Source organism: Paramacrobiotus metropolitanus, unplaced genomic scaffold (assembly GCF_019649055.1).
Source record: "Paramacrobiotus metropolitanus isolate TYO unplaced genomic scaffold, Prichtersi_v1.0 Parri_scaffold0000015, whole genome shotgun sequence".
In the NCBI taxonomy this organism is placed as follows: Eukaryota; Metazoa; Tardigrada; class Eutardigrada; order Parachela; family Macrobiotidae; genus Paramacrobiotus; species Paramacrobiotus metropolitanus.
In genome coordinates this window covers 842177-860476 of record NW_026570235.1, presented here as the reverse complement: position 1 = coordinate 860476, position 18300 = coordinate 842177, and the positions used below count along the sequence as shown (strand labels likewise).

Here is an 18300-nt window from a genome sequence, read left to right as displayed (position 1 = left end):
AACTGCATCTAGTAGTTTTGATCATTTCGAATGCGACGAAAAGGTAATTGAATGATTGACCATGATTAACTGATAACACCGATTATCAAAAATGATCCTGCGGTTGATCTATTTACATATAATTATCGTATGCCGCATTTGCACGGCGGTTTTGTCGGCTGATTATCCGTTGCCATCCAGTTTGACCTTATCGGCTGATGTCAATTTTGGGAAATCTGTATTGCTAAATTTTGACGGAATTTTGCAGCATCTGAATATTACTGATCCTTCTCATCGTTGCACTATCAAAGTGATCCAAACCGAGCCAATATATTCACTGGTCGGGAACGTTAATTCTAATGCTTTTTCCTGTGCGGCAAAAAATGTCTCTTATGTGCATTACGGCTACGAGAGCCCGAGCGAAGACACCGTGAAATTCCGTTTGTTTGTGTTTACTCCCACAGATCTGTTGGAATATACACTGTTTGCCCTAATTCGCATTTTGGATCCTGGACCGGAGAATATAATTCTAAAAGGCTTTCCATTGCGCGTCAACAAATCAACGCATCGTAGCCAGCCGGTAACGGTGAATTCGGTGAAAATGAGTCAAGATGAATTGCCGGATTACTGCCATATTGCTGTCGTCAGCGGACAGCGTTTCCCACGCTTCGGTCATCTGACGATCGGTCAGCACTCCCTGACGTGCGGTGAGTTCTTTGCCGGGGAAGTGTATTATGAATTAACAACGGAAGTGTACACAAACCGCGATTATGTTATTGTGAAATTGGAGACACTGGATAGTATGTCCAGTCCCGTGGTTGAATACTTTCAATTCCCTATTCAAATTGACCACACGCCGAGTAACACGCCGCCCAAAATCGCCTTTACGGCACAGCTGTTATTGGACGTACAGAGTTATGTCATTAAGAGCATTTCTAAGGAGATCCTCTTAGCGGAAGATGCGGAAACACCCAGTGAAAATTTAGTGTATCACGTGGTCCAAGCGCCGGAAGCAACAGACGGATATTTAATTCGCGTGGACGATCCGGTGCATCCAATCGAAGCGTTTACGCAGAAAGACATCAGCGCCCAGCGCATCGCCTTCCGCCCACCACTGCAGCCGAAACCGGACAACGTGGCGGAGTTCTTCCTGGAAGTGGTGGATCCGGAAGGCTTGGTATCGGAATCCGTGCTGCTGATGGTCAACATCCGACCCGGCAATTATCCGGGACCGTTTATCGTGTTCAACACGGGATTAACGCTGTACGAAGGGGAAGCAGCCACACTGTGGCGGCACCGGAATCTGGCGGTGGCTGACGAAGACAATTACGCTAACATCTCATTCCGTGTTATCGGTGGACTGGCGCACGGGCGCCTCCTGCAGTCCGGCCGTGAAGGGAGTGTGAAGAGGTTTGTAGCTGGGGATCTTGAGATCGGATCACTTCAATATGAGCATGATGGATCGGATACGGCGGCTGACACACTGCTACTGCAGATGGACGACGGTCAGCTGGACACGTCGGCAGTGGACAAACAGCAAGTGGAGTTTTTAGTGGCCATCAGTATTCTGCCGGTGGATGATGAGCCACCGGTGCTCTTGGCTAACACCGGTATTCTCGTGCATAGCGCCCACGAGATGGTCAAGATTAGCAATAAAACACTGCGGGCCAAAGATATGGAATGTGCAAATGACCAAGTGTACTTTCACATTACGCAAAGCGCGCCAATGTGGGGATACTTCTTTCTCACAGATAATGACAAAGATATCGAAACGTCCAGGTGAGATTTGATGGCTGCACTTATTTGTGTAAATCTACAGTATACCACATACATCGTCTACTCGTACAACGAAAACAGCCGTATTAAAAAGGTGGGCTACGAAGTTATCATAACTCATAAACATAAAAAGTTTTAACTAATTTGCATCAGTATGTTTGTTACGAAGAAAAATGTTCCCGGTGAATTTAGTCACTGTAGGGTCAGTGTACTATGTAATCCGTAGACTTCAGCAAAGATACTCGGAATTCATTTTTAAAATAGTTTATTTGCACTTGTTGAATTATTAACCAACCAAGAATAACTCATGTATGTACAGTCTGTACAGATACTCTGTAGCTTATACATCGAAAGCTGAATCGAAACGGTTTATGTTTGTGTAATTATTAACCCATAGTATTTCTTTCGCATTCACCGCTTTTGTTAGAATATACAAATTTAATATGCAATGTTGTTTTAATATCGACGTTGGCCTCTGGGTGATAACTGGTATATAAGTATCATTGCCGGCATTTCCGTTTTAGCGGCCAGTTTGGATCAGACCGAATAGTTGAGTTACAAGCGCAGGTGTTGCAGAATCGTTAATTACTACGCCCTGCACTGATCATTGGTCATTATCATGTTTAATTTGATGTGCTGAATTTCAGAGAGAACCGCGTGGATAAATGGACACAAGCGGACATCGATGCCGGAAATCTCTTCTACCAGCACGAAGGCGATCCATCTCAGATCTCCAGTACATGGTACACGACGGAATTTCGCCTGCAGGACGGCAATGATCCTCCTAATTTATCGGCCCATTTACACCCTCTAAGTGTCACATTCATTCCCCAGGACACCCAGCCACCCCGCTCACTGTCCAGCGCATCCCGGCATCTGCATGTGAACGCCTCACAAGTGGCAATTATCGGTAACCGGATCCTGCATTTTGTTGATGATTTCACCAGCGACCGCGATCTCCTGCTCATTGTTCGTGCACCGCCGCAATTAGGCACATTAATATGGACCAATCGAGAAGATCAGCATAACCAGCACATTCCTGTTGCGTTCCCACAGTCCAAGTTCTCATATGGAGAAATTGCTTACCAGGCGCCGGCTGCGCTGCCTAACACGGATGCGCTGCAGTATGATCAACTGATGGTGGATGTGCAGGACAAACAGGGGAATGTGCTGTACAATCAGACACTGCGCATAGTCATCGCACCGCCCCCTGTGGCAGCGGCCAGTAAGCCGCGACGTCACAGCAGTGATTGGCTGGTGAAGCCCCCTGCGGCGACCAGCCGGGTGATTGTGGTGAAGGAAGGAGAAATGGCATCAATCAGCGATCATTACCTCCTCATATCTGATCCCGATATCGATCGGGCAGCAATTCACTTTACTCTTGACAAAGCGCCGGCCATGGGGATGCTGTGGTTAAATAACAAATCGCTCATCCTTCATGACCACTTCACGGCCGCGCATCTGGCTAATCTGTCCAGTGGGCTGATTTATAAAAACATGAAAACAACACATACCGCCACGGAAGATCTTGTCCGTTTCAATATTACCGCCGATGATGCCGGGGATAGTCTCGTAGTGGCCACGGAATTCCAGTTCCGTATAATACCGGCTACGCAGTCCGATCAGCCGAAAAAATTCGGTCTCTCCAAACTGGGAATGGTGCTAACCGTTCCAGAAGACAGCACAGTTAAATTGAGTCGAAGCAAATTGTTAGGCTCTGCCGAAACTGACAACTATCCACCAAGCGATTTGCAGTTTGAACTACAGACGCCCGCTCAAAAAGGCTCACTCCTGGTCAACGGCACTGATAGTATGAAATTCTCGTGGAGAGACATTGAACATGATGCTGTGGAATATCGCGCGCAAAATCGCGGCGGCGCGACCAGTAATGCGCTATTCGACGATGACCTTTCCTTTAGAATCACTTCCGTCGATGATCCTTGGGTCATTGGCGATAAGATCATCGATCACTTGGAAATACAGGTATTGCTGACGGAAAAAGTCATTTCCACAACGCTGGGTAAACCGTTCAGAGTCAATGAGGGGGAAAGTGGGGTGTTGACCCAGGAACATTTAGTGATGCCGACGCCACAGTCAGGAACCACAACCTGCTCGCTAATTCTGCCGCCCATGTACGGGCAACTGTTCGATGTCATCCGCAATATTCCCATTACCACGTTTACTAATTTCGAGCTCTTCCAACACCAGATTTATTACCAACAAAATAAACATAAAGATATTGAACCGCGCTCTGACCTCTTCCGGTTGAATTGTGCCGGTGTGTGGCTAGAACTTTTGGTGACAATTAACGAAGCCAACGACGAATCGCCGGTCATCACGTCGAGCGATGTGCAGGTGTCTTTTGGCGAACAGGTGGCACTGGCGTTTTTTGTTTACATCACGGATGCGGATATTCCGGAAGACAACCTAACCATCGATATTGTCAAATTCCCTCAACGCGGGATGGTTATCTACAACGCCACGAAGGATGACCCTAATGAGATTCAGGTTGAGCCGCTTTTTCACCCAGTTCGGAATTTTTCCAACGCGGATTTGGGGAGACCCGACAGAATTATTTACCGCCACGATGGTAGTGCCGGTGCCCATCGGGATGATTTCACTATCCGGGTGGCCGATGGTTTGCATATTGTGGAGAAAACCATTCATGTCGTTATTCGTGGCGAAGAGCGAGCGCTGGACGATTATCACGAATCGCGGTACGGATTGGTTGAAGTGATTTCGTCACCTGTTGAGCTGGTCGGACCGGAAACGGAAGTGCAGTTTTACAACATGAGCGATCTGTCCATGTTGAAAACTCTTTCATCTACTCAACTTGTTCCGCCGGAACGGAAAGAGATGCCTAATATTACTTTGATAGAAAGAAACGGTCCGCTGATCTTCCTTCCCAATAAATATCTTGGTGCGGTAATGTCCAGCGAGATGATTAATATCACGCGCAATAACGAATCGTCCCCAAAAGAGCTTCTTTTTGAAATCCTCGAAGCGCCCAAATTTGGGTCATTTATGGATTTGCGGGAGCCGGAAAGGGTCGTTCATATGTTTACGGAAAATTCCTTAACTGACCACAACATTGTTTATGCTTTGCACCCCAATGCCGACAACAATCATGCCACTGGAGACTTTTTCACGCTACAGGCGATTAATGAATTTGGAGTCAAATCCAAGGTCTTGAGCGGGGCATATCCCATGGATGGACGTGGTGATGGCGTTTCGCAAAGGAGAATTTACAGCAGTTACGAACTTTGCAAAGAAATGTGTCATGAAAGACGACGAGTTGTTCCAGTTGTTCCTGGAAGAGCCGCAATTTGCCAACATCCGCAAGCCATTCGTCACGACCGTTTCGATTGTTGACCGGGATGACAGTAAGTAGCACTCATATCGTTATTCGTTGTGAATTGCAGAATGCATATGTACAAGTATACAAGGTGCCTTAGTTGGGAAGCATCTACAATTTAAGCGCGCATTCGCCATATTATGTGGGGTTACGTTGTAGCATACTTTTGGCTACGATCTAATTGTTATTTTTAATTCTAGATGCTGTAATTTATATTCCAAATCCGTTGTACTTCGTCCAAGAAGATATCGGCGTATACAATTTGACGTTAAACCGTGGTGGCCGCGATATTTCCTATCCGTTATCCGTAATCTGCTATACCACCGACGGTAAGTTACACACTAATTTTATCCTGTAAAGTGCATACATACTTCAGTATTCCAGTTTTACAGTTATTATGAATGGTCTTGCAAAAACAAAAAACGGCTCTTGATTTTTCCGGTACAAAATTGAGAATGTCTCTGGTACAGTCTGTACAATGTGGACTACTGCAGTAAACACCAGCAGTTATTATTATTCTATTACAGGTACGGCAACCGGCACAATTTCTCGACAACAACAAATTTTCCGACCAGATTTCGTTTCCCGCTTGAATATTCATTCTAGTACTGTCCAGTTCCGACCCAACGAGAGTACTGCTACCTGTCCCATCGTCATTGTGAATGACCAGTTTGCCGAAGAAGATGAAAACTTTTTCGTCAATATCCAGCCGATGGGCAGTGCCCGTGTGGGAATTTATGCCCAAACGGAAATTATTATCAAACGAGATTTCCGCGATGGTAAATTTATTTTTAATTAACAACAGAGGCCATTCAAAGCGTCAAACGCTTTATGTCTCTCAGTGGAAATAATCATCAGTTTCACATGGAAGAATTCCCAACATGCACTGTGTACTGAAAAAACCACAGAGAAAAGCTATGGTATTATTTGAAGAAATGTTTAATTGTAGAGCCGGTTATCAAGTTCGGTAAGAAGGAGTACTACACGACAATACTGGAGCCGCATCTCGAAGTGCAAGTGGAACGAAAGGGCGGAGATTTGCATCAGCCTTCCGAAGTCGAAATCACTTCGCCGGACGGAAAACGCTTGGAAATGGTGTATTTTGGTCCGGGAGAGGAAATCCAGAGTGTTACTTTAAAAGATGTTGCCGGTGTTGCACAAAAATCGGGAAAGAGTATCATTCGATTGTTTCTCAATAATTCCCATTTCGCGCAACTCGCGCAGCCGAATTACGCTATTGTCCACATCAAAAAGCAGATCAGCCTTACCATGCTTTCGCCGGTCGGAGGTGAGTAATTACAATTTTTGTTTTTTAACTAACACATCAACCAACCCAAACGGTAGAAAATATACGTTTTAATTTTTCAGGGACGCTGACGGCCAGTGATATTATTCTGCTGGGAAACGAACCAGGGAATTTGGCAGCATACGAACTACCTGGTGGTTCTGTTAAAGGCTGCACGAACTGTCCGAACGATATCGTTGAACTGAAGCTGATGCCCGAGAATAATGTGCCGAGTAACAGCCGCCCCATGTATTCACGGACTTCCGACGAAATGGAAATGCAGCAGTATGACTCCACTGGGATGGCGGAGAAGCAAGCCGAGGAAGCCGACAAAAATGATAAGCGAAGTTTTATACCCAAAGGAAGTGTGGACGAAAAAAGTGCCGATCAGCAACCGGTTTTACGTGGTGGAAATAAATCCAGCGACCGAAAACCGCCAAATCCGCCAACAACAAGAAGCGCGCAGTATTTGTTTCCAAATGGTAAGAAGTTGGAATTAGGTGTTAATTAAAACTGACATCACATAACGCATCTAATATGCCATATTCTTACACCGATGCTGTTAGGCTTATTTGTACCAAGCACAAGTACTAGTACAGATAATTATAATTTATAAGTACGAACGCACGGTATAAATAGGCTTTTCCATAGGTCACAAGTTTATAATATAAGTCAACTCATATCAATTGAACGTTTTTAGTCTCTTACATTTCTTTTGCCAAACCACATTACGAAATCGTGGAACCACTAACCCCAAGAACCGTACAGTGGCTTAGCATCCCAATAGTTCGAACCGGGAATCTGTCGAGAAGCGACATTGTTCGTGTAATCACAAAAGATGGATCAGCCAAAGCCGGACCAGACTACGAAGCCATCGATACAGGTAAGTCCGTGCACGTAGACACTCCGATGCCCTTTGGCCTTTCTTATATTCCTACAAAGAACTTGTCGCTAGCAGTTCATGGTTACGGTCTTGAATTCTGACGGAGCAGCTATGCTGGTCCCTTAGTAATTCGAAATTGTTTTACAGTGATCAACTTCGGGGTAAATCGCAGTCAGGAGGTGATCCAGATTAGAATCGTATACGATGAAGTGCAAGAAGTTCGAGAAAATTTTACGGTCAATCTGTACGCACTGAAACGTACCGGAGCGATAATCGAGGATGGTCTGACGGTCGTTACCATAGAAGAGCAATCAGGAGAGAATGTCCGTTTTCCTGGAGCTCCGTTGGTCGTTGTAAGTGATTATATAAGTGCACTCGATTATGGGTGTTTGCTAATACCAAATATTGTGCGCGGCTTATAGATCCTGTCCCATTTTTGTTTCTAGAGTCTGGAAACCTACGACACTCCTGCTGCAGGAGGCTGGGTGGCTGCCGGACAACCGGTGGTCTGCATAACGGTAAATACGTTACTGAATTACATTTCGTAATGACCTCTGTTGAAAGCTGCAGCGCGGTATTTGCACAATAAACGGTTTCATATAAAATACTTTTTATTTTTTAACTTACTTATATTTCCGTTGCACATATACTGTATCTTACAGACCTGTAATCCCGTCCATCCGGATTATGATCGCACACGCTTGATATGTGAACTGGAAAGCATCGATGATTCTCAGACGATATACGAATGGAAAGTCTCTCATTCGCTGGGCATGAACGCGCTCAGTTTTGAGCCGCTGCAGCATCTTCGCAGTTCGGCATTTTTCGCGGCACTGAATGCTCCTGTTCTGGACAGTATCTACTTTGCTAATGGTAAAAAACCTAAGCATATGCTAAGCAATGTCAGTGTTTTTAAATGTCTGCATATGGTATTTTAGGAAGTGTCATTCAGTGCTCCGCCCGAGCAGTTACCAGCAAAGGTCACGGAGGTTTCGAAACAACTAGCGATTTGGTTACGGCGGTCAATCTGGATGCCAGATGCCCATATTCGAAAATCTCCCACAATGCTGTCAATGTTGATGCGTACGAGGCGGCTACTTCGCATACAAGTAAGAAAAATCTGTCCTATTATTTTGAAACATGTGATTTTGACACAGCGGCATATCGCAGTAAAATGAAAGAGTTTACCTAACTATAAAATATTGTGAGCAACAGATGAAACAACTGTTTTTCTGCCTGTCTAGAAGACGGTAAAATTAAAGTAACGGTCAGTATCCCACACCGTGTCGGTCTGGTTCCACTGGTATCCACAACCCCGATTATGGATTTACACATGGTGCTGTTTAACGAAGGCACCCGAGTGGCCGAGCATCCCTGCTCGAATATGCTGTCCAGCAATGAAGTCCGCACACAAGACGGCTTTCTCAAACACTGGACAAATCACGATAACCTTACGGCGCACCAGTTTGACGACAAATTACGCGGCAATCGAACGGTAGAGTTTTATCGCAATTTGAATCTGCGGAATTGTCGGTGGACATTTATTAGCACCTTCACCACATCGGAAATTACCAATGTTTGTGGAGGCAAACTACTGACAGATAGAATTGTAAGAGCGCTGTTTTTCCCAATGTCACTATCATAAATGGGTTATCAATTTCTTGAGTGAATTAATTCAGGTGCCACCGACAACAAGAAGGGAAGTGTCGATGCAGTTGCCGCTGTATATAACGTACGCGTATTTCACGAACTCAATTGGACAACCATGGAAGCATTTCGATCAGTCGACCATTCTGGATATCGTGTATTCTTATGACAGCGTAATGACTGCTTGGTCACCGGATAGTGCGCTGTTAAGTCCAGTGCAAATGGTCGAACCGGAAGTACCGAAATTTCCAGGTTAGACATTATAACATATCACATAAAGGGCAGCCACTATGAGTATATGGAAAGTTTAGCGGCCTCTGCCTAATTTTCGTGCAATTATTGCAGCGGATATTAAATTGCTTCACGTTAAGGTCGTGGACGGAGGAACAAAACTTCACGTTCGTTTTAAAACAAAGACTAAATTCCGTGGGAAATTTGTAACGCATTCCTCTACCGGTAAAGTTGAAATAAAAAAACGATTTAAAACATGTAAATTACTGCTGCTGACTACAACAAAAACGTTATTTATCATGCTGAATCTTAACATTTCGGATAACATTGTTGCTAATTTGCCAAATTGTGTTTTAACTTTTCAGCCTCTGCTGCAGCAAAAGCAATGTACACGTTATCACCATCAACAGAGTTCGAACTGAAGCTTCTAAGAACTCAAGACAACAGTCCATTCCCACAACAGCTGTGGCGCTTTAGTTCAATAAGGGCGATTAAGGTACGTTAACATATTTATATGAAATCGTAACCTGCACCACATAATACAATTTGTAATAATTAACATTTTAAAAGAGTTACTTCGCCGACGCTTGCACGAGATCGTTAATATTACAGCGCGAGTAATTTTGCAGATGGAGTATATGGGATTGTACAACATCACATTACTGCCCTGTGAATTTCCACTAACATCCTTTTCATCCTGCGACATTCGTCCGCCTATAACGCTCTCTCTGAATGTGATGGAATTAACTTACAAATAAAACTGCATGTTCGTATAATTTTTCCTTCCTGTCCTGCCAAATTTTTTATGCTGTTGATCGAATACTTAAATATAAGTCTGCATGTGTGTTTAAATAATTATGGCATTTATTTCCTATTGCTCACTATCTATCAGTCGCATTCGATTTATGTACTACAGTAGTAATTGTTAAGCGGTTCGCTATTCTTAAAAGATATCCATGGAAAAAATCGGTAAGACAACGGAAGATGCGCTCACTGCGATATCTGCAGCAGAGGCAAGAACAAGAAAAAATTAAACAGTGGAAATATTTGTAAAACCATTTAAAAGTCTCCAAATTCATAAAACTTTTTTGAATCGGATGTGCTTGCATGTATTTTGCGGAGATTAGGACGCAATGAGTATCAGTGAAGTAAAATAAATTATACCGCAGTTTCCGATCCCGGACCCATTATCAGCGCCGATACCGCAAATAAAAGAAAGACGAAGCCTCCGACAATGGTCACTACAAATACAATAACTGCTTATTTCTTTCTTTATAACTCATCGCACAAAATGCACCTGTCCGAGGCGATATCTTCGTGGCAATAAAACGACCGCCTATCACAGCCATAGCCGTACAAATTGAATGGCCAAGGATTCCACCGACTGTCACGCCCGTAACATCCTGCGTCATTTAGACATTCATCATTACTGCACTTAAGCACCCACATCAAGGAGCAGACTGACGCCGTACCTCCCGTGCTCCAAGAATGATTGTTGCTAGCTGGGAACGGTCTCCCCATTCCGCCAAAAATGTCAACGTCAAAGCCTCGACGAATACATGTGACTGCATAGCAATTCGGGTTTTCCGAAAGGCAAGCGAGCGACCATGACCGGCTTCCACGTCGGATACTGACGACTGTTGCATCTTCCGTTCAAATTCCTCTTCGCGTCGTTTCAAATCAGCTTGCACTTCCTCCATTTCTTCCTGACCTTCATCTTTGGACATATAGTATCCTGGAAATGAGAAAAAATAAAGAATGCTCTTCTCAGAGTTCTTAAGAAATGTGATCAAGCATCAGAAAAACGAAACTGATAAGTTTAAATTACCTTACAAATCATTAATAAATTCGGTGCCAACATTCGTTACCGAAGAAAGAAATCGTCCGCAACGAGTATAAGTGCTCTATAAAGCAACTAACAGTGCCATTTATTATTTACCTTCTCTGAGCATCCGCAATCCAAAAATCGCAAATAATGCCGTTGAAATGTAGAACGTGTATAGGCGGGGAATAATTGTAGTCGCATATCCCAAGAATACTACGAAATCAAAGTTCAAAAATTAATATAATTTATACATATTTTATTTTTATCTTGTTTTTCATTCTAATCGATAAAACCATACCACAGTAGAGGTGCAAAAATCGCTGACTATCCAATATTTCGAAACTACATTATTACTATACCTGAAAGGATTGTCATAATGGCCAATGCCGTAATAGCTCCAGAAAACACAGTAACCCTGGAATGGCGCATAGCCATAATAGCTGCGATGAAAAACGTCTTATCCGCTATTTCGGACACAATGATCACAGACAAAGATGCGAGGAATGCGTGGACAAAGCCATGATCCACTTGTTCTCGTTTTAGAAAATATTTATCAAGGAATGAATCTTCCGCTTTCACTTCTCCAGGAGGATTTTCCATTGCCTACAAAAATTCCACATACTATTCACAGCTGTCCTGATGGTAATCCTTATTTTGTATAGAAATCTCAAGAGCTAATTTCACAGACTGCGCTTTATTGCCCTGATAAAAATTTGTAACAACCATCAAACAATGCATCATAACCGTTTACTGACTTGTGCAGGTGGAGGTTCGGCCGCCTTCGAGTCTTCCGGATCAGATCGTTCATCCGCGCTCTTGATCTGATTACTTTCTGCTCCCGAATCATTTTTGGCGAGCGCGAAGGCAAGGCACAGACCAAACAAAAATATTTTCACAATTATTTGGTAGTTGATAGTCGATGTTGGGATGCCACGTTTCCACGGCATAATCGCAGACGAGAATCTCATTATGCGTATCAACAGCCACCAAAATCAAGATCAGCGAGATACTGGCATAACCGCAGGTATCTGTACACAATTCCGGCTGCAAGTACCATGAAAGAATCTCAACAGGTAAATCAGAGCTGCCTTTAAGGCTATAACAAATAACTTATACAGCTTCCACGTAGAAGCCAAAGGAAATCAGAAGTTATCAGCATACAAACAGACAAAAGCGACAGTCCGAGGTAGAAGGCAGACCGTATGTTACAATGTCTCAGCTATTCTAGTCAATATAGCAAAAACTGTTCCAATAATACAGAAAAAATTAAGTATTCCTTTCAACATGTTATTGTTATGGAGAAAACCATTTTCTGGATCATATCGAAAAAGATCGTGGGAATCGCTTCTTTCATTGCACTGCCACAGTAGTAAAACCTAGGGCTGAAACGCTTAGTTGCAAAGTCACTGTGTGAAGACACTGTCGCGCCTTCACACGTTAACTCATCAGCAGCCAACGCAGGTGCGATTGCAATGGAGGCAGAAGAAAAAAAGTCAAGATTCTATTTGTATTTGAGTGGCAGATACATTTTTGCGCCAATCGCCTTCGAAACAATGGGACCATGGGGACCGTCGGCCATTGCGATTATTAAAGAACTTGGCAAGCGACTGAAACAACACACAGGCGAAGCGCGCTCCCATGAGTTTTTACGTCAAAGATTATCGCTGGAGATACAGCGGGGAAATGCGGCATCAGTTATGGGGACGATGGAAGGAGCGGAAAAGTTTAATGAAATCTTAATGTTGTAAAAAACTTTTGCGATGTTTTAAAGTGTTTAATTGTACGTTATACCAAAGGTGAATAAAAGACAACAAGTTGCAAAGTGACCACTACAGTACTCTAGTTTTTTTAAACACTCCGGGTTTCCAACTTACCACTTCGATTGATATTCCGCTGGAAATATCAAATTCGTGAAAACAAATATTGCCGCAAGTCGCTTTTTTGAAAAGTTTTTTTTATTTCACTTAACTTTAGGGTTACTGATTTACTCATTTTACTGACGAAACACAGGATTTTTTTACAAAACCGGTATGACTAATAACGATTTACGAGTCAGTACTTATCGACTTCAATTGGCTATGTAAGAAGTAGTATGCGCAAGGCTTACACACTCTGGTAGTCCTAACCTGCCACCACTCTGCAGTTTTTGGACCAAGAATTTGGAGGATATAAAGCCTGACAGCAAAACTGGAAGATAATCACTACTTTGATCTTATTTGAACCAACAAGGTCCATGAGATCTTGTATGGGATGATAAGTTTCGAGATCTGAGCTTTCAAAGGAAGCGATGATGATTTATTTATAATTTCAATAACCCGTTACTCGTTTTTGGTTGATTGCAAAGCGCAGACTTAAGAGGAGACCGCATTTAAAATTCGTACTCAGAAGAGCAACTGTCAAAATGGCTTATCTGCGTAAAATTAGAATTTCGGTGTGAGTAAGTATCGGAATCTATCGCCATGTCCCTCCGGAGTGTGATAGCGTAAAATTATTGCTGATACAGAGTCGGTATTCGGTGGAATAGTTTTGTTGTTTTGTCAGTTGTTCAGAAAATACTATATTTGGCGATAAAAAATGCAACAGCCAGGTTGATTAACAGTTTAACAGTTGGTTTGTAAATTTATTGTTATTGACACTGAAATGCGGTTACATATTATAATCTACCAAGCTATGGCTATCGTACACACTCAGCACATAACTTTACAGGCCAAGCTGAAGCAACTTCAAAAGACGGCTGCTCCTAGTGTGAGTCAAAGTTGCCAAACAAACTATAACATAAAAGCGATGGAACACGGCAAGGTGTAGAGTACTGGTGTAGTACCACAAAGTTGCATGTGCTGTGAACGGAAAGTTTGTGCAGCTTTTATTACACAAACAATGTTGAATTATTATCCTGGCTTCACTTGGACCTGAAATTTGGGTGTTAACGTTGTTGTTTAGTGTTTGTATATCAAAACGGTATTCTAATGAAAAGAGAATGAAGAGCCAATATCTTCTGATATTCTAACTCAATGTACCATTTTTTCTCCGTGGCATCCTGCTTACATTGCTAAGTGCATAATAACCGCTCACTTGTCAGGGTGGTCATGACGCACATGTTCTTCGTTATCACTGATAAAGAACTTCTAAAAACAGAGAATAACCAAGACCAGCAGGTAAGGTTTCTTTTTCTCTATAATTCTGGGAATTTAAATTGTAATTGAATGACCACAACGAAAAGTACAGTACTATTAATATTTTATCGTTAGTGTTTGTACTCGGTACTGTACATGTATGTACAAACAAAACTATTAATATATTTTTAAGAGGAGACAATCATTAAGCTTCGTTTTTATAGTTTTAGTTTTATCATTTATGTACGAGTACAATGTTATGTGTATTATACATCAGTTATCTGAAAACAAAACCGAAGTATAGGTCTTATGGTTAATTGCTTATGCAAGTCAGCAAATCACCGTACGCGGTCTGACGGTACGTAACATTTGCTACTACAGGTATTAGAATCGCAAGTGAGTTACAGGCTATTTTAGCCTACTGTATATCTATACTTCTATAGCAAATGACCGTTTTTTTTTTGTATCTGTTGTATGTACGTATATACTATATATCTATATAGATATGTACAACTCTGTTTTTTAATTCAACTTACCGTGGAGCTATTGAAATGTCTGGCGTGGGTATGGCCAAAGCCCAAGGCCGGTAGTAATCCCATAACACCGCTATATTATGAAAAATCGGACGGCTGAAAACCATACTTCCGGTCACGTTGACAGGATATCTTGTATGCACATCCTTCTTCCAACAAAACCCTGATTGCAAGCCGTGGCGCATTTGTTACGTTATGGGACATCAACCGAAATCAGGACTTGGTGCCGGAAATTCGTTCACTGAAGACCCCGGTTAACGTTGGGTAAGAAAAGCCTTGTACGCTCATCTGTTCGCAAAGATGACATCACACACTAAAGTCACAAACTATGCTTTAATGATTTACAACTACCATTCACTGCCTTTACAATATGTATGTACTAGCGCACGGCTAAGATAGTAAGAAAGTAATAAGAAGATGAGATCTTATCGTTAATAGTCGTAAAATAATAACAGTGTTTATAGTTTTAGCTTCCTTTTATTTGTGGTGGGCACATACGCACACAACACTTCACCATCAATATGTCTTGGCCAAAGTTGTACGTACCAGTTGTGCATATTTTTTCGTAGATCTGTTCGGATGTGTGTGGGTGTTTCGGATGTGGAAGTAACGTTTCTTGAAGATGACGTCTGCGGTCTGATTGTAATGTTTGGGACTGCAGTGGACGGCTTTAATTCTGTCAATGATGCGGGAGCCGGTAAAAACCTTCTTCGCACGATTCACACAATCCTCAGTTTTTCGGCATCAAATATAAGAAGGTTCATTTTCTCGTTTATTTTTTTCCGAATTAGCAGTATGTACAATCAGATCGACACCTTTTTTTGTAATCAGGAGCCTGGAAGAAGTGATGGTTCGCAGTGACCTCGACGGAATGATTATCTGTGCATTGTATCGAGTGAGCGCGAATTCCGGTGACAGATATACAGTGCACGATATCCAATGGTCCCGAATTATTCCGTCCTACAAGAAAGATACAGAAATGGTGGGATACCCTTAATGTATAATCTTCTGAACAGTTTTCCACAGTAGTGACTCATTGCAGCAGGATATGCTGGAGCGAGAAATTATGCATTTCGAAGCAGCAGAATACTTGGATGATGTGCGTATTTGTACATTTGAATTATGCATGTTGTGTTTAATTTCTTAATAAGTATGACTTGACGAATTTGCTTGTAGCAGTTTTAGCTTGTTTTGCTTCTAGGTTTTTCGGTTGTTCCCGAGACTTGAATGCTACGTTCTGGGAGCCTGCTTATATCACAAAGTAAGGATACATATCATTGTAAATAGTGAGTTGTTTGGTTTGCATGGGAATGCATACCTAGTAGCATGGAGATCTTTATGTAAAGCCCTAAACATTGCCGTTAACAAAACAATGCAAAAAGATTGGTCTGTCTGTACTTCATTTTGAATTGATAGCATTTTATATGCGACATAATATTCTTATTATATATTCTGATATTTAATGGAATGTTCAAATGTTGTGACATTTTTAGCAAATGCTGATGATTAACCATCTTTCTGCTCCCCTTCATGATCCGGTGTACAAATATCTGCTTCTTCATAAGAATGGCTTTCGCAGCGAAAAGGATCTCGACAGTAAGGATAAAAATTTAAAAACAGCTGTCTTGGCTGTCCATGTACATACTACTTACTTGACAATGAGTTGAAATTTGGAATTATTAGCTTGGTATGGCTCATTAGTATAAATGAGGACATTGTGTCGTATTAAACTTTATAATAAATAGAACAACACGTGATAAAGTGTTACCCGAAAAACGTTGGGATAACGGCAAATGACGGCGCATCTTATTACCTTTTGTGGACAAGTTCGGTATGTGTTGAAAATGCGTAGTAGTATTTACTTATTACATTTTACAGGTAGAAGTATTTACGATTCATAAGTTACGAATATTAAATACAACACCACAGCATAATTTTATTTTCTTATTGTTATTTAATTATTATGCCGATATTATTATGGATTCCAGGAGAATCTCCTGCTGTGCTGCCTCTTGGAAACGTACGGAACAGGGTACTACTGTAAAGCGAAGTTGAACCATTTCTAATCCACTTTATAGTTCGCTTTCTTGGATTAATAATAAGATGGATTTCGTGTGTTCTGGTCAAGAGATACCTAACGTGGTCAAATTAGCTTAATTTCTTGTGCTTCGAACGATATGTTTAGCATTGTCTACGATTGTCCATTTTGTTGGATTCACGAGTATTATATATCTATTATTGCAGAGAAAGCGCTGACGTGATGCTTTTTGGAACTATTTTATCCTCGATGCGTACGCTGATTGGAAAGCCAGATGTGCGCCAAAAAGCAGCGGAAGTGGCAAATAAGTATTTATATAATTTATTAAAGACTGCTTGAACGTAAGTTGTCCTACTATTACTTGTCTTTCTTTTATTTTGGTTATGTCTACAGTTCCTTTGGTCGGTTCGCGCAGCATTCAAATCGCTCCAGTTTTGACCAAGGTAATTGCATAGCTTATTATTGCCTTTTTCCTTTTGTTATTAAAAACTGATATTTTGTTTCAGATAATTCAGATATTTAATTTCAGTTAATATTTTGTATAAGATATATTGCTGTCTGTGTTTCGTTTCAGATAAAATGGTAACTGGAACCTTGGTGCGTACCACTTCGGCTCCAAATGTGGCACAAAAATTCACTCTGGTGAACGAAAAATCCCATGGACAACGCCCAGCCAGCCTTTCCCAAGCACCTCGTTTATTCTCAATGTCTTCGGAAAATCTGACTGTATGGCTCACTGTATATTTATTCAAATAAGTTGCTTTTGATTAGGAATAAGTTTGGTTATCAGTTGTCATATGATAAGTTTTACGATCGTTTAAACTTCTATTCCTCCTGGTTGACCTTTTGCAGCGCCAAGCAATTGCCGGTGCAGAAATTAACTCAAGGCGAAGGTAATTATTCTGAAGCGTTGCCGACATTTATAGCAGACAAGTCACCATGATTTGCCTAATATGAATAATATGAATAACTTCTTTCCGGCTTTTGCTACTCTGCAGATCCGGGATAATATTTAGTGTAACCATCAGCGGGAAGTCGCAGTCGATGGTTTTGGAATCTCTCATAGACGAGTACAGCCGTAATTCATTTCTTCCACCAAAGCTATTCGACGATTTTATCCGACATATTCCCATATTACGGAACTTATTTACGGTAGAAATATTATTAACCCATGACTTAAACTAGAATTCTGTAACGATATACGTACAAATAAGCAGCTCGTTTTTTAGAGCACCTTATCGCATTCGGAAGAAATCACGCTTCTTCTTGAATATCCATCGCCGTCGCTTTTCAAGCGGTATTGGATATCGGGGTACTAAATGCTTAGTTTAAGTTTTCGTTTGCATTTAACGTGATTCCATATAAGCACAAGTTCGGGAATTCATGCTTTTCTTATTGGGTATAGCCGGATTTTGGATAATCCACTACGGGAAATATTCCTGTGTTATCAAGAAGGATCGGAAACCGCGGTTGCACTAGATTACCTGATGAAAATGTGATTATATTTTGTTTTTTTATTTTTGTGCAATGATATGAAGGCGAATAACTGTAGTTATAGTGAACAGCAATAAAACAGCAATAAGAAAAGTGAACGGAACGGTTTACGTAGCAATGTTTCCAAACGGAACGACGGAA

General features: G+C 41.7%; 3 protein-coding genes across 13 annotated transcripts; 2 read left to right on the top strand and 1 right to left on the bottom strand.

The window, feature by feature from the left end:
* Positions 1-91: 91 nt before the first annotated feature.
* LOC129585052 (FRAS1-related extracellular matrix protein 2-like) lies at positions 92-10086 on the top strand. Its single transcript, XM_055477568.1, is given in 16 exon segments — positions 92-1752; positions 2403-4975; positions 5043-5138; positions 5311-5439; positions 5638-5889; positions 6060-6398; positions 6479-6877; positions 7096-7278; positions 7426-7631; positions 7725-7796; positions 7941-8151; positions 8217-8387; positions 8523-8887; positions 8958-9381; positions 9522-9652; positions 9786-10086. Coding segments are annotated over 16 exon segments (7341 nt in total). The 3' UTR covers positions 9915-10086.
* LOC129584898 (transmembrane protein 165-like) lies at positions 10045-14879 on the bottom strand. 4 transcript variants are annotated; one of them, XM_055477312.1, is made up of 7 exons: positions 14631-14879; positions 11737-12025; positions 11341-11584; positions 11096-11194; positions 10629-10891; positions 10454-10559; positions 10045-10397 (listed from the first exon to the last, which is right to left on the bottom strand). In XM_055477312.1, the coding sequence occupies exons 2-7, from the start codon at positions 11947-11949 to the stop codon at positions 10315-10317; spliced, it is 1008 nt and encodes a 335-aa protein (XP_055333287.1). In that variant the 5' UTR covers positions 11950-12025; positions 14631-14879; the 3' UTR covers positions 10045-10314. The 4 variants fall into 4 exon arrangements, with proteins under 4 accessions (XP_055333287.1, XP_055333288.1, XP_055333285.1 ...); XM_055477313.1 differs by having other exon boundaries at positions 11737-12009; XM_055477310.1 differs by lacking the exon at positions 14631-14879 and adding an exon at positions 12856-13007.
* On the top strand, positions 13181-18246 carry LOC129584896 (uncharacterized). Of its 8 annotated transcripts, none has more exons than XM_055477306.1 (18): positions 13181-13414; positions 13688-13726; positions 14061-14136; positions 14755-14891; positions 15197-15385; positions 15459-15609; positions 15670-15726; positions 15829-15888; positions 16121-16223; positions 16373-16458; positions 16616-16659; positions 16872-16973; positions 17059-17108; positions 17240-17391; positions 17518-17558; positions 17664-17817; positions 17895-17977; positions 18071-18246. In XM_055477306.1, the coding sequence occupies exons 3-18, from the start codon at positions 14068-14070 to the stop codon at positions 18162-18164; spliced, it is 1572 nt and encodes a 523-aa protein (XP_055333281.1). In that variant the 5' UTR covers positions 13181-13414; positions 13688-13726; positions 14061-14067; the 3' UTR covers positions 18165-18246. The 8 variants fall into 8 exon arrangements, with proteins under 8 accessions (XP_055333281.1, XP_055333280.1, XP_055333284.1 ...); XM_055477305.1 differs by having other exon boundaries at positions 13181-13418; XM_055477309.1 differs by lacking the exon at positions 14061-14136.
* The last annotated feature ends 54 nt before the right edge of the window (positions 18247-18300 follow it).